The following is a 16,659-nucleotide window of genomic DNA, read 5'->3' as shown; positions in this document are numbered from 1 at the left end:
GAGGTAGGGTTATTAGTTAGCTTCAGCCTTAGTTAGATGTGAAGTTCGGTTAGATGTAAAATTGGGCTGAATGGATTTGAATATAATTGGGCTTATTGTTAAATGTATAAAATATTGGGCTTAAAATATAGCAAATAAATTTTTTTTTTCTTTTGGGTCAGAGTAGCAATTCATTCAAGACCCACAAAAGGGCAAAGAACACTATATCAGAGTAGGACAAAAATACCCACAAAAGAATCCCCCAGAAATAAAACTCAAGAACAAATTTAGCTAAAACTAAAGCGCACTAATAGAATGAAGATCTTAAACCCGAACTAATCTAAGAAAGCAAAAAGGGCATAAAGCCAACACAATGGAAGTAAAATACATCACAAACATAAAAAAGCCGAAGGATAAGGATCAAGGAAAAGCCGCACCACCCGTGACCAGTCACCAACATCGAATCGCAACCAAAGAAAAGGAACCTGTAACCAAAACAAAGGATGAAAAATAGTTATGGATACGTCATTACAACTACAAATAGCGCTACCATAATTCGAGAGGTAAGTGCCAAATGCACTTTAAAAGCATCGTCAACTCCATAAGTGTCACTGATGTGAAGCAGAGACACAAGTGGAGCAGACGAGTTGCATATTGTGGTAGCAACTAGACGTCAAGACCTAACAACCAATAAAAGGTGGAGCAAAGGTAATTCAGAAAATTGCGCCAAAATGGGATTTTTGATGTATGAAACTCTCAAGGGATTCCTCCCCCTTTGACAGTACCATGGTTAATTTTTGTATCATGGTTCTCCTGTGGCTGTTGGCCAGCCACCACCACCATCCATAAGAGAAAATAGTTAATTTCTAGACTTCTTCAATCGTAATTCCACCACCTCTAGCTCCTTAAATGGACTCACGTCCACTTCACATAACTGATTTTCAGATACCCGGTTCTTACAATTTTTGGTGGCCTTTAAGGGACCTTTACATCCAATTTTCCCCCTGCTAGAAAATCATATTGAACCTCCCATAACATGGTTATGATGAAATCTTTTAGCTGAACGGGTGAGCACCACAATCCCTTTTTCTTTGCCAAAGTGTGTCCATCATGCATGGATGCAGAGAAGGCAAAATGATTTTACCCATTTCGTACAATTGCAGACTAGTGCTTTTTCGCTATCCACCAAACATATTGGAAGTGACAACACAAGTAGCATCTGCGTAGCGAGTATGGGTAGAAAGAGAAAGAATTGGATCATTGTCAGACTTAGTAGAGTCCACCAATTAAATATTTGCTTCATCTCCCATATTGTCAGGGGGGAATTTCTCACACCTTGGCACCAGCACATGGCTCAATAGAGGAGTGAATTATCCCTAGACAGTGACATGGATGGGCACTAAAAGAAGATTGGTGCATTAGTGCGAGAGATATAGGATACATGTACATGTGAAGTAAAAATACTATACGACTCCGATAGGCTCACATAACCATCTCCTTTCAGTCCCATCCTGCCGTTAGATACAATAAGAGTGCTCAAGTGTGTGTTGGCAACCATCTCTAACATTGTCGAGTTGTGACAGAATAGGTCAGCCCTCACGAGAGTGTCATTTGACTGTTTGATCACCATCATGTCCACTCTCCGATGTCATTGGGATGTCTCGGGCTCCACCGGTCGAGACTACTTTTCAGGATGCACAAAAGAAATAAGAGTATGACCACAAACAACATCGGTTACCATCCATGCCCCAAAACCGGTCCATCATTTTCAACTACTGGACACAAAGGGTGATTGCACATGCTTTCAACCACTGGACACAAAGGGTGATTACATTGCTGACAAAGTGACGGAGGCCTTTGTACCGTAATGTGACCCAAGATCGAGCACTCTTATGGCTTGGTAGCCAGAACCCACGTTGAAGGGGACAGGACGTATCAAGCTGGACCCACATATGAAGAAAACCACGCATACTAGTTTGATTTGGGTCCTCCACGGAAATAGCACTCCAATTTTTTTTTGCTATGATAGTTCCGTTTTTAGCATTCATTTGACCAAGTGGGTTCCCATTAGCTTAGATCCCAAATGAAGCCAAGTAAGGGTTGATGTCCTCCAAGGAACAAGCATCAAGCCATGGCTGCATAGAGAAGATATGATCATGCACAAACCAAGGTCCCTTATCAACTAACTTCTTTGCTTACCTCCTTATAGTCAATAGTAATAACATAGGCCTTTTTTTTAGCCGACGCTATCTTGATGTCTTCTAAGTGAACAAAGTTTATCCACTCCCTAAGGAGGGCAAATTTACCCCACTTGTGATGGTTCCGTTTCAGCAACGAAGAAACCCACTAGAGTGATGCCTTATCGTGCATCAGTAAGGTTTAAACTGCGTTCAAGGTGGATGTGAGATGCCCAGCATCATTGAATTTGGATAAAATTTCATAATGGGCCTTGCATATACAACCTTTCTAGCCAAAATATGGGTGTTATAAATTCAAGCCTATTCATATGTGTATTTCAAAATTAGTTTATAATTTGAGGTCCAAAACCTTTACTAATACATGCTTCTGATAACATACTTAATCTAATAAAACCTTTAACTTCTTGTTGCTCTTGTTCTTCTTGGATTTAGTCGCTCTCTTCAAAGTTAAGTCAATCTTACTATCTTCTGGATTTTCATAATACAATCAATGTTAGCCAATTCCGTCTTGAAAAACAGCTCATTCATCTCATTATCACACTCCACTTCACTTGGCTAACTAAGATAGAAAAACATCTGAAATTACCCATTGGATGACTAAGAATGCCTAGAGATGGGGTGATAGGCCAATTTAAAATTATAATCAATAATAAAAATAAACTTCAACAGCATGATTGATATGGCTTATCAATCCTAAAATAGGTAGAGTATAAAATAAAAGAACACACAGAGAATTATTTTACGTGGTAAAACCCCACTTTTGGGGAAAATCCACAAGACACCTCAATTAAAACAAATCCACTATAGAACCATGATTACAAGAAGTACTCACATGCATATCCTACACACATTCTATATAATATTTACCAACTTCTTAATAACTCAACTTCTGTCATGGAATGATCTTTCGACACTCCTTATGTTGAACGCAATATTGGTCACAATTGCTTTAAGCTAGCCGAAGAAAAACCGTCATCACGGTCTTGGTACCCACAACCATATGAGTCACCGAATACGCAATATGAATGTATTTGATCAATCACCAAGTAAACATGGAACACCTGATGACTTGTCTCAAAGTTATGCACAATAGCTTTCTTAGGAATTTTATATGCTCACATACTAATCTTGAAAGTCATGAGTACCAAAGAGGAGGCACCCAACCTTTTATGTCACATCCTAGGATCGGCTCTACCGTAGCACAATATTGTCCTCTTTAGGCTCCCCTCTCTGCCTTCATGGTTATGTTTCTGGGAACTCACAAGCAACTTCTCAGTGGGTCACCCATCCTAGGATTGCTCTAGCCCCAACTCGCTTAACTTCGGAGTTCCCATGACTCCAAAGCTAGTAAGCTCCTAAAAGGTCTTGTGCTAAATGGAGGTGGGCATGTACATATAGGGGTGATTGTGGTTCGGTAACCGTGAATTTTTGCCCAAACCGCAAACCGACCGACTATTTGTGGTATGGTGATTTTTGAAACCGCAAAGAGCGATCTGGTTACCATGAATTAGCGGTTTAAAACCGCAAGTTCTTTTTTTGTTATAAAAATCCAATCTTCCACATTTTAGGCCTAATTTTGATGATTCTTTTGAAGCCTTTTGATTTCAAGCATACTTTAACCCAAAAATATAAATTCACAACCTCAACTTCTCAAACATTCACAACCTAAAGAAAATTAAAGGTACAATTCTAAGCATTCCAATTAAAGTTAAACTTCTCAAGCATTCACAACCTCAACTTCTCAAGCATTCTAATTCTAAATCCTTCAAAGTTACAAACCAAAAGGAAAATACAATGCAAAATGAATTAAAGTTACAACCCAAAGGAAAAATCCAATTCAAAGTTAATTAAAGTTACAAACTAAAAGGAAAATGCAATGCATTAATGTTACAAATTAAAATTACAAACTCTAGTGTTGATAGTGGTGAGTGGATTTGAAAGACCCCGTTGTGTTGTTTTGAGCACCAATGTTATATACAAAATGTAATTTTTATTTATTTATAAATATAGTCGCAGTTTAAGGTAACCGAAAGTTTTGAAAATCAAATACATCAACCCCAACCGTAAATGCAATTAGGTTTCCCACGATTGTGGTTCCATTGCAGTAAATTGTCGGTTGGTTTTTGTGATTTTTTCGGTCTAAAATGGCACCCCTATGTACATATAAAACACATCACCTCCTCTTTGTTGATTCATGTGGGATGTTACAATCCACCCCCTTAGGGGCCCGACGTCCTCGTCGGCACTCTCACACCACAAAGAGTGGCTCTAATACCAAATTGTCACATCCCAAGATCATCTCCACCGTAGCACGATATTGTCTGCTTTAGGCCCCACTCTTTGCCCTCACGGTTTTGTTTCTGAAAACTAAAAAGCAACTTCCTAAGGGGTCACCCATCCTAGGATTGCTCTAGCCCCAACTCGCTTAACTTCAGAATTCCCATGACTCCGAAGCCAGTGAGCTCCCAAAAGGTCTTGTGCTAGATGGAGGTGGGCATGTACATATAAGGCACATCACCTTCTCTCCGTTGATCGATGTGGGATGTTACATTTTATGCAAAAGAGGTTTTCACTTTGAAAAGTCTAAGTGCAAGAAAGCGCATGACTTTTCATCAATGTCATATTTGATTCTTTTAGGATCATAATAAAAAACATCAATCTTTTGCACAATTTGAGAAGAATGTCTTTCGCTAAAATTAACTATTATATAAGGAAATATTATTTACCAAGATAAATCAATGAAACCAATTAGGTAGGAGAGGACTTTAATAGAGCAACGTGCCCTCTAAGTCATAAGAGGAAAAGTAAAGTTTTAACGAGAATCAAAATAAGGTCCAACTATGAAAGTAATCTCAAGAGATAAAATCTAATCTTATTAAAAATAAGACAAACACATAAGCACTTGAGTGAAAATGACTCTAACTAAGAATCCTATCATGAATGCATAATTATGTCATGATTTACCTGAAATCAATTTTCTCATATCGATCAAGTCATACTTTGAAAATCCGGGTTTGAATATGTTGCACCAAAACTTCCAATAACAGAAATTCACACACTAATTCCCGACCTATGCTAGAGTCTAGGAAATGCCAATACAATTTTCATACTAACAATCTTCCCCTTTAGCATTTCCTAGACAAAACATTAGATTACATTGCAGACACATTTACAAGGAAAAACTAAACAACCTAATTCACTATGCCCAACAAACATTCAGTTCTTGTAACTTCCACACACCAACAAATAAGCCACCAGTGAAGCAAAATAGAATTGAAAATCCACAAACAAAACTTGGCACAATTAAACAACAATTCTTCATATAATAAGTGGTTAGGCAAGACATTACAAGTTCTGATATCACAAAATAAAATATAAAAATTTCTCCCCCTAAATAACATGCTTCTAACTACCAAAAGACAAGTTACTTTCCCTAACTAATATATGTAACAAAAGTTTTCTCCCTCTTTTTGTTTAGGAAAGCTAAGGAACACAGAGAAATCAACAAAATTAGAACATAAGAATAAAGCCAAAAACAAATAGAAGGACCTTAGAGACTGTGAGCCTGAGAGGGACAAGAAGAAGGATCATGCGACTGGATATGACCAACAAGAGTTAACAGTAGCTCACTATAAGTATCAAGACGATTTTAGATGTGGCGAAGAAGCTCATGCATCACTTTATGGGAAGCAGAAAATGAGTCCAAAAGTGCTTGTTCGATAGAGAGAGACCACCAGAGGTACAATGAGCATCTCTGGCGATGGAGAGTGATATGATTCTTTACTTTGATAGAATTGAAAGAGCCAATGTCATCCATAGGAAGCACAAGAACACCAACATGAGCAGCAAGAGCGGTGAGAACTCTACACTAACAGAGGCATTGGTGGCACCAGTGGTGGTGATGCTGTCATGGATGTAGAACTCTACACTAAAGAAGTGATCAATCACAAGCTGGAATAGAAGATAGGCAACCTTCTAACTCACTTTTCCATGTTGGGAAGTAAGATTCAAGAAGTTACAAACAAGCATATATAAAGTGCGAGTCCATTGGGACATCATACCTAAAGAGAGCTCGGTTGGAAGAACTTCGGGTTGAGAAACATAGAGGAGATTTACAAGCTGAAGGCGTGGAATGGAATCTGGAACTGGCTCACAAGTGGCACCAGGTCAAATAAGGGCCAAATCAAGGGAAATTACAATAAACACGAAATTGACGGGAACAAGTACACCATTCACACTCACAACAATGTCAGAATGAAGATTGGAAGCAATGGGTTCAGTAGAAAAGTTAGCATAGAAGTTGGAGACAATCTGAAAATTAGGCAACGACAAACCTTGAACCAACCATAGGAGACGATGACGAGTGAGAAAATCAACGAAGATGGACCCAAAACTAGAAAGATCAAAATCTTCTTCAATAAGCAACGGATTATGACAAACAATATTAAAATACCGAGTAGAATTTGCCAGAGAAACAAATTGCGTGAGCAGATGACGGTAATGAACAAGTGAGGCACCAATAAAACAAGAACGTCGTGAGGAGGAGGGCATGGAAGGGAATTCAGCAATCGTAGAGACTGAAGATTGGGTAGCGACGGAGCGCAAGAGCACGAAACGAGATAGTATGTGGCCAGGAGCAGCCGGTGAAGATGAAGTCTTGCGATTACCCTTTGTGACCATGGTGTTGTTTCGATGCTAAGAAACAATGGGGATGGTTGGCTGAGAGCATTGTCGATAGGGGCATTGAGAGGTTCTTCCACACGAAACCCTAGAAATTATGAATCGAAATGAGGGAGAGTGGGTGGGTTTTAGGGTTTAGTGAAATGAGTCATTGGAGCTTTCACAAAAGATTCATAGAGATAGAGAATAAAAAGATATAGGGTTTTCAAGAAAAGGTTCAAAATTGGGATTTTTGGTTTGGAACACAACCATGAAAGGATGTGAAGAGCAAGTTGGTTGCGAAAGTAGGCCTAACCTCAACATTACAAGTTAAACCTAACCTTGTTACTGCCCACGGCCCTATAGAATAGTATTAACTTTTTCATGTTCGTTATCGTTTGGTGATCCGAATTGGATTGCATTGGAAAGTTGCGTCCAAACAAATCCTTATGAGTTCCACCGATTGTTGTCTGTTGTCCACTTTAATAGGCCCAGTCCGAGCTCACTAGACAACATCATGACTCTTGTCCATTTTAATTGAAATAATTCAGTCCAGTCCCACCTACCAAATGTGAAAGAACATATGCACTCGATATATCACATTGTCACGTGAACAATAATGGTAATGTTAAGGCCCAAAAAAGTCCATGGTTAGGCCCAAATAAGTTTTCGGTCTAATACGATATTGTAAGAAAAGTCACATATCAAGTACATTAAGGCTCGTCATATACAAGTCATAGTCCACGTGCCATGCTAAATAAATAATTTGACATGCCAAAGACTGAAATAATATTATAAAATACAAGCCCGTGCTGAACTAAATACCGTGTCCCTCTTCAAGGACAATAAAATTGAAGCACGTCAAGCGATATACCACGCCAAGCAAGGAATTATTATTCCGCACCCAATCACGCCACAAGCTTGAGTGGGCCCCAAGCCACTCAAATACTCGGGGCTTGCTTGAGTGGGTTGTAGTATGGATGGTAATAAGTTGTCATGAGGCCCATTGATGGGCCGAGAAATGGAAGTTCCGGGTTGCTTGGGAGCCTCGGAACTCAGGCCCATTTCTTAGGCCCAAACATATGGGTGAGCACAAGAGAGAAAATATCCCAACCAAAATAGTCCATTACCTTAGTCAAAATAGCCCATTAGCTTAACCAAAATTAGCCCAACACCTCAACAAAATAGGCCAAAACTTGGTGAAGTTGGCCCATTTATTTGATAAGTCAACCCTTTGTTCTAGAAGGCCCATATAAATAAAATAATGATCTGCAAAACCATCAGCAGCTGGATAGAAAACAAAGTCACGGGTGAAGATTGAAAGGCCATGTGTGCAGAGCTGTTGGGAGGCTCCAGCACATGGGAAGGAACAAGTTTCAAGCAAGAAACACCCAGCGAACCATGGGATGTTGGCGCGTAAAGTGGGAATCATCCTTCGAACCAGAATGTATACCCATTTCTTTCCTTCATCAGATCTGACCATGAAAGAGGGGAGAAAATAGAGGATGGGAGATGTCTAAAAATAGGAATTCTTCATTAGGGCAGGGACCTTGAGCCCCCAAAATCCCTGATTTTGTGCAAAGGAGCAGAGTAGATTTTACCAAAATAGGATAATTGAAGAGATAAAGAAAGAAAGGAAGGGAAAGACTTGGCAAAATGGGATAGAAGCCATTAGGGTTTCTTGGAAAAAGAATGGCTTCCAGCTGCTATAAATAAGGCCTCTTCTACCCAACAAAAATCATCCACAACTAGAGAGCAAGCTTCCTCTCTTACTTGCAAAACCCAACAATTTCGTACACTATTTACCCTTCTTCCCCATTTTCCCTCTTGTGGCAGATTGCTCTAACATTTGACAGAGTCACTATCAAGCTACCGGAAGAAACACTCAAGCTACCATTTCATTTCTCTCCACTTCCCTCTTAGCCAAATCCTCTTGCAAACCTTTCCTCTCTTACCTGGACACCCTTCTTCCTCCCAAGAACACGTAATTTTCTCTTTAGTGCTAAACTCATGGCAACTTTGCTCCCATGCCACAAGCCTCTCATGCCAAGCTAAGATTTTACATGTAAGCACTAAGAAATTATCTGTAAGCTGGTGTTATTTTTGTCGGTGAAGGTAACCAAGGTGTTTCCTAAGGCCCTACTATCCTTTCGAAGCATCTTTGGGGTTTGATCTTTGAACTTAGGCACAGGGGATACTTTCATCAATCTGCTCCTTACAGCAGTCTAGCCCATTTGTAGCTGCGGAAGAAAAAGCCCTACAGGTAATAATATAAGTATTATTACGACGAGTAGTCAATTTTACGTGAATTTGAAGGTAGCAAACTGACAAATTCAGTACATGGGTGTTTACCACAGTGATTGAGATCTTTGTTTGCAAACCCCATGGCACCAATTTGAATCCCCTTATGGGTGTCCCTTTAGAATAGATTTTCCCTCTCCCCTTAGAATAGAATATCAATCAACTCAAAAAAATAAATAAATAAAATAAAAATATTTGACAAATTGATATCCCTTAAATCTTATTGTCAACCTTTTTTTTTTTTTTTTGTAGGAACCCATTATGACAAAGTTTGATACTTACGTTATCAAATTATAAGTGGGTCATTCTAGGAAGACCATATTTATAAATACCTTGTGTATGAACCACCTCTTTAATTGAGGTAGAGTCCACCAATACAATGTGTCTCACCTTTATTAGGGAGATGGTGAAGCAGTCTAGAAATGTAGCCTCTCTACATTTCCCATTGTAATTTGGCATTCTCATGGCTAACAAAGTAAACTCTCATTCACAAGATTTTAACTTAAGAAATCGTCCAACAAAGCGAGAACTAAATGCTACAAGGCCAAATAGTTATTAGTATACTATTATTTACTTTATTAGCTTTATTTATAAGAGGTATGAAAATTAAAATGTCAAGAATAATTAACTAAATAATTATAAAAGATGGACTTTATTAGATCACCTTTGTATGTGTATATATGTGTGGTATATTACATATATGTAGTATATTACCAATATGTAGTATATAATTTTTTTTTTTAATGTGAAGTCAATGTGATTAGCATGTGATGATTCACAATATCTTGTAATTAATAAATAAATGATGTGGTTAGTCGTGTGTGGGTGCATGACTATAGATTTCTAACCAATAATGCACATGAATCACTCTTGTGGAGGCCTTTTTTGTTGGGAAGGCTTAACTTGATTGAATAGTTGTGAAGAGGTAAATACAACCTTCAATTCCCCGTTTCTGAGTAAGCAACAACTAGGCCCAAAGTATCTCGAATGAGAAGCAAGTCCTATGGAATAATGTATTATTTGCTTCGCATGATATGTATATTATTTCTATATTTATTTAATGAATTAATTCCCAAAATATAGCTTGGATTAGCATGTAGTAGGCCTGAGCACGGATCGGTTCAGAACGATAGAAGGCTCTTCCGTTAACCAAACCAAAAACTTCGGTAGATCATTTTCTCTTCCGTTAACCGTTAATCAAACGAAAGACTTCGTTAGACTTCGAATCAGTTAACCTAATATTCAGTTTGGATTGGTTCGGTACGCCGGTAGTACTATAATAAAAACATACTAATAAAAATACAATTTATAATAATTTCACATAACATAAGTTCTTGAACAAATAAACCAAATTATCCTCGTAAAATGTAAAATCCAATAGTCTAATTCATCCAAGTATGAAATCAAATGACTTAGTCACTATATCATTCCATATATACTCAAGATGTAATGGGAGCCACTTGTGTTTGTTGTTTGAACATTTGAGTGTTATTTTTACTGAATTCTCTACATTTGTGTAAATGATTTTGACATTTGTTCTACACAGGGTTCTTTAGTTTTTCATGCTAAATCCAACTATTAAAGAAAATAAAATTTAGATCAACGGTTGGAAAGTTATAGGTAAAAAAGGGGACAAAGGTCGAAACTGGAAAACATAGGAAATTCATAAATTCATCTCTGACAAAAAAGTGCTACAGTACCCGAGTGATAAAGAAGTGATAGAATAGTGATAGAGCAGTGATACAATAGTGATAAAGAAGTGATACAACAGTGATAAAGGAGTGATACAAAGTGCTGATTGTATTTATCTTTAGTTTCTTGTTTTGTATTTAAATAATAGAATAAGTATAAATATCGGATCGGTACGGGTTTCCGTCGATTAGAAATATTGTTCCGTTAACCAAACAAAATATCTCGGTACGCATCGGATCGGAATAATTAAAATTAAAAAATAATTATTTAACCAAACCAAACCGTCGGTACGGTACGGTCGATACGCGGATAATTCGGATAAGATGCCCACCACTAGCATGTAGCAACTATTGTATGTTATATTGGGCTATCAATATCATTGGACTTATCATGACATTTTTAGTCTTAACATTGGCTACCTTGATTATTAAGGCCATGAAAAAGCATTGAAATGGTTGGAATAATCAATTTTCAGCCCAAAAGATGTGGTAGTGGCATGACTAGCTTTTTCCAGTATTGACATCATTATAATGATCTTTCAGCAGCCTTCAATATGCATCAAGTGTCCATGCTTGCTTGATTACGGTTGAAACAAAACGTAATTGCTTGGTGCATGTTTTTCTTGAGTTACTTGCTTTGTTGCTTACACAATCGAATTTTGCATGTTATGATTGTTTGTTTGCAAGAAACTAATAATTGCAGGAACTTGATATTGAATGACATGGTGAATGACATGGTTTGGCATGGGTTTAGGAATATGTCCAAATAGCTGCAACTTGAATAATTTTGATAGTTCATGATTGTTTGGATTGCTTTCTCGATATGTTGCAATTTTCTTGGCATGTGAATTGGGCTAGTAAATCTACTCGACATGTTGTAATTGGCTTGTAAGTTCCTTTTCGCCTTGGCATTGCTTTGATTTGCTTGATCAATGAGCTTGGTCATATATATTTAAATGTAACAATAAGCAATTCAAGGATGATGAGTTAAGGTCTCTAAAATTATACCCAGGTCTTTCCGGGAAAGTTGGAGGGGTCGCAATGGTCCCGCTTAAAACCCAATCCTTCTTAGACACTGAAGGTGTCGCCTTAAAACACTTTCCTAGACACTGTAATATTGGAGGTTACTCACTGAAGTTACCAGTAGTTGGCTTATTTTGTGGCATGATAGAAAAGATAATGCTTGGTTGAATTTGTTATTTAGCCCAAAATAGCTTAGCTTGCCTGATTGATTTGCTTGAATGATTAGAGAGACTTGATTTGGCATGGTTGTGATTTGTATGAGTTGCATTGACTTGTGTGCTTGGTTTGGTAATTATGCATAACTTTCGGCTTCCTTGTCGGATTTTATTTAGTCATAAAGCCCCCAAGTAATCGTCGTGAAGTTTTATGCTTGTTTGCGAGAGGTGAAAGGCAACTAAAAGAGAAGCCCCCTAGTTCATGGCATTCTAATTATCAGGAAAATATTTTATTTGCATGAGTTTCAATACAAAAACTCTTGCAACATAGCCTTTTTGGTATTTGTTTCAGTCATTGCATGGTTGTGGCTTGGGATATCCCTTTTGTTGCAATAATGTTTGGCATGATAACATGACTTTTCTTTGCTTCTACATCATTGTTGATGATTTCAATTTTCCAAATTTCACAATCTAGATTGTTTTTGGCATTTTGCAAAAATTGTCTCATATCGCCAAGAATCACCCGATGCTCCTTGAATTTACGATTATGCAACTTATTTTGATTGAATTTACGTTTCAGCCATCACTTTTGCTTACATTTCCAATTTTGCCACCACTTTTGCTTTGATTTACGATTACGCCATTGATTTTGCCTGGATTTACAATTTTGCCACCGATTTTGCTTAAATTTACAATTCTACCATCAATTTTGCTTGAATTAACAACAACGCCATTGAGATTGGTTGGCATTATTTATTAGAACATATATTTTGCTTTGACTAATATGTTTGGGTTGTAGATAAAATAATTTATTTTCCCTTTGCACAACATGCTTTTACTTGACGTGAATTTAGTTTATAAAATTTTATATATATATATATATATATATATATATATTGTTTGTATATATTCTGTGTGAATTAATTCATAAATGCTTGTATTAATGCATGATATATTGAATTAGAGACGGGGGCTGAGAAAGCATAAGAAAGCTGGGTGTGTTGCCTCCTTGAAGAATTCATCTTATGTACGGTGTGGTTTTGCTTGCCTGGCTTGGCTTGTAAAAGAAATATGGGGGTGCTCCCTATTTTTCTTCTTTTTTTAAAAAAAATGAAATACAGGGGAAGAACCCTGAAGAGAAACTACACCAAACGAACAAAACGAAGTTCGGAGACCCTTAACAAATCATCCGCCAAGGCCTCTACTACTCACAGAGGCGCAGAGTCAAACCATTGTAGGCCTAAGTTCATATTATAGTTGCCATTCGCAAGCCTCTCAGCCACATAATTTCTTTATCTATACACATGCTGAATAACACTAGTTCTTTATTAAATCCCAATAGCCATAAAACAGACCGACATGAGGATGAGCACCAGCTGCCTCAGTGTTCTTAATAAAGTTCACAACCAACGCAGAGTCCATTTCAATCAAAATATTTGAAATTCTGGTATTCACAACGAGCTACAATCCAAAGAATAAGCCCCATAACTCCGCTTCCATAATATGACCTTTCTCGAATTTACCGAGAAACCACTAATCTACAAAACGAGATTCTAGAGCAAATGGAAAAGAGACGCCTTCTTCTGCGTTGTTGTTTTTATCGAGAAGAAGATGAGTGGGTTTGATATCAATGGGCTCGTGTGTTTTCCAAGTCGTTAAAAAGAGACATAAGTGGGTTTGACAAGTTATATGGGCCATGCCACATTCTTGCCGGGCTAGAAGCGGACCCGAGCCAAGCATGGCCCGTGTTGGGTTGTGGGTTGACTCGGTCCATTAGACCTAATTTTCTCATCACGGCACGACCCAAATTTTCGTGTTGTGTCAAGTCTTCATTAATATTCGTCTCGTATCATGTCGTGCCCCATTTAAACGGATTGAGTTCATGTCATTCTGGGTCAGCCCGTTCCGTTTCACACCTCTCTAAACCTACATATTTTGCATATTCTATGCTTTGGATAATAGTATCTTCTCGATCAAAACACAAGTGTCAATAGGTTTTTTTTAATTGAATTTTTTTATTTTGGATTATGAACTTCTACGTATTTGCCCATTTAAAATCTAACCATCATTGCCTCCCTCTTCTTCTTTTTTCCCAAAAACCAAAAGACATGAGGAAAATACCTCACGGAAAACCCAGCGACACCAAGAAATACTGTACATCATCTTCTTCTTCAATTACGCGCGTCCACCGTCCGATTACAGCACTCAGTGGAGCCCACTATAGAGACCCATCATGCTCATCCGGTATTGTACCCAAAGAGGTCAAAATAGTACAATACAGAACAGCAGATTTTAAATGGTCCCACAAACGGAAACAAAGAAAAAAAGGCCAAGGTTAAAACAGTAAATTCACAACCGTAACGCCGTAGACGTAGAGGTAGGAAAAAACAAAGTCCCTGCTTCTCCTGTTTTCCTACTGTATACATATAAAACCCAAAAAAGGCCTCCGTCTCCCTGCCACTTCCTCCCCTCACATCACACAACCCCTCTCTCTCGCTTCTTGTTCACTTTCTCTCTGTAAAAGCTTGAAGCACAAGCATACAAAATTGATATACATATATATTATATATATGTATACATATATGGTTTGATGTGTATTCATAGGCTTTGGGTTTGAACTTTGAAGGCTTTGAGCTCTGTGAGTTGATCAGTAATGGCGACGGCGCCAGTGAAGCCACCGCTGCACAACTTCCCTCTCGCATTCTTGAAATGGGGGGCGAAGAACAACTCGACCACCAACAACAACCACCGCTACCGCCGACCCGTCTCCGCCGAACCCGCCTCCGAGCCCGACTCCGAATCCGAACGCACCCACTACAACAACAGCCGGGTCGGATCCTCCCGCGTCTCCCGCCACCGCTACTCCTTGATCCCGTGCGCTGGCGACAAGCGTCGCAGGAGCGAGGAGAGAGAGAGCGATCAGGAGGAGGGCGAGGAAGCTGACAAAGCCGCGGTAGTTCAGAAGCCCTGGAATCTGAGGCCCAGGAGAGCTCCGGCGACGACGTCGTTTTCCAAGGGAGGTGCCAACAGTGAACCGCACGAACTGGAGAGTCCGAACCAGAACCAGAGCGAGCTGCAGCAGCCGAAGTCGATGAGGTTGAGGGGTTTGGCGGCGGAGGGGCAGAATGTGGAGAAGAAGGAGAAGAGGAAGTTCTGGATCGCTTTGTCGAAGGAGGAGATTGAAGAGGACATATTTGTGATGACTGGGTCGAGGCCCGCCAGAAGGCCCAAGAAGCGGCCGAAGAATGTTCAGAAACAGCTCGATGTACGTCCACCTTGCTCCTTCCCTTTCTTTGTTTCTTCGTTTATTCGTTTGCTGCTTCTGCTGTGCTTGTTTTGTTGTTGAGTTTAGCAAGTTTTTTTTAATTATTATTTTTTATAATTTATATGTGACTTGAATGAATTTGCAGACTACTTTTCCTGGGTTGTGGTTGGTGGGTGTTACGGTGGATGCTTACAAGGTTGCTGATTCTCCTTCTAAGGTCTCTCTTTCTCTCTGTTTCTACAAATTCTAAGTTTTTTCTTTGGTTACTTATTTGTAGATTTCTCTTGCTAATTGTAATTGGGTCTTTGTTGCAGAGGTAGATTTGTATTGTGCCCAGAAGATTGTGACTTTGTTGAAAGTTCGTAAATGGAAAAGGCAGCTGCCCCTGCGGCTTGGAACTCTCAATTCGGAGGTATTATGCCCTGAATTTTTACAAAAGAAGAATTGGAATTACCCTATAGAAGGCAAAACAAAAAAATATAAGAGGAAAAAAGGAGAAAATTTATCTAATTTCCCTTTTTTTAGTTGTAGTTTTTTTTTTTCTCGGTCATTTTGTATTGCTCATTGGGGGCAGGATGCAGGGTCGATCTAGTTGCTTTACATTGATGTAGTTCCAATATGTAAAGATGGAGTTTATATATATATATATATATATGTACATGATATAGAGTCAATTTCAGACCTTGTTAATGGTATTAGCCTGTTAGGCTTGTGGGAGATTCATTTTGTTTTCTTTCATTTTCTATAAATGATTCTGATTATTTACAACGTTTGACAGACTTCCCTACATCTTTTTTGCCCCAGGGGGGCAGAGTTTCACATAGTTTGCAAACCCTATTTTGGTACAGGGTTTATTGACTGCATACTTCCTTGTTCTGGAAGACCTCCTCAGTTCCGTTGAGCCGACAAACCTTATGAGGTTGAATGTGAAGTGTTACCTTGCATCTGCATGTTTCATCTTTTAACTTTCTTTTCATGTTTCACGCTGATGCTTGTAGTTATTTCTAGTTTTGCTTACAGATTAGCAAATAGGTTATACATATAGGTTTGCGTTTACTGTTTAGTCATCTAATGATTTGATCTCTAATATTTAGGCATGTGGGAATTTATAGATGTACCTATTATGCATGCATATAGGTTTTGCACTTGTATTAGGAAGTTAGATTCTTGTGGTTCCTTTTCAATGGCATGAATTTAAATTGTTGTGCTTCATGATTAGGGTCTCTTTTAGTATCTCCACATCAGATTAATTAGTTAATGCTCATCAGGTGTGGTTGCTTCCTATAGATATCAGTCTCTCTGATCTATTCTTTTTCTGAAGATATCAGTTAGTCTGATGGTAATTTCTGATGTTCAAAATTTCTGTCGCTCTGTTTAGTCTCCTATTA

At 38.5% G+C, this 16,659-nt stretch overlaps 1 protein-coding gene across 1 annotated transcript; it reads left to right on the top strand.

Annotated features, from left to right (window-relative positions):
• The first annotated feature begins 14,450 nt into the window (after positions 1-14,450).
• On the top strand, positions 14,451-16,039 carry LOC103337059 (chromogranin (DUF1639)). The gene is made up of 3 exons (XM_008240209.2): positions 14,451-15,271; positions 15,417-15,488; positions 15,586-16,039. Exons 1-3 carry the CDS (start codon positions 14,660-14,662, stop codon positions 15,589-15,591), a joined length of 690 nt encoding a protein of 229 aa, XP_008238431.2. The 5' UTR covers positions 14,451-14,659; the 3' UTR covers positions 15,592-16,039.
• The last annotated feature ends 620 nt before the right edge of the window (positions 16,040-16,659 follow it).

Source organism: Prunus mume, linkage group LG7 (genome assembly GCF_029339155.1).
Source record: "Prunus mume cultivar Tortuosa linkage group LG7, ASM2933915v1, whole genome shotgun sequence".
NCBI classification, from domain to species: Eukaryota; Viridiplantae; Streptophyta; class Magnoliopsida; order Rosales; family Rosaceae; genus Prunus; species Prunus mume.
Note: the sequence above shows the minus strand (reverse complement) of the source record. Positions and strands in the feature narration are given on the sequence as shown.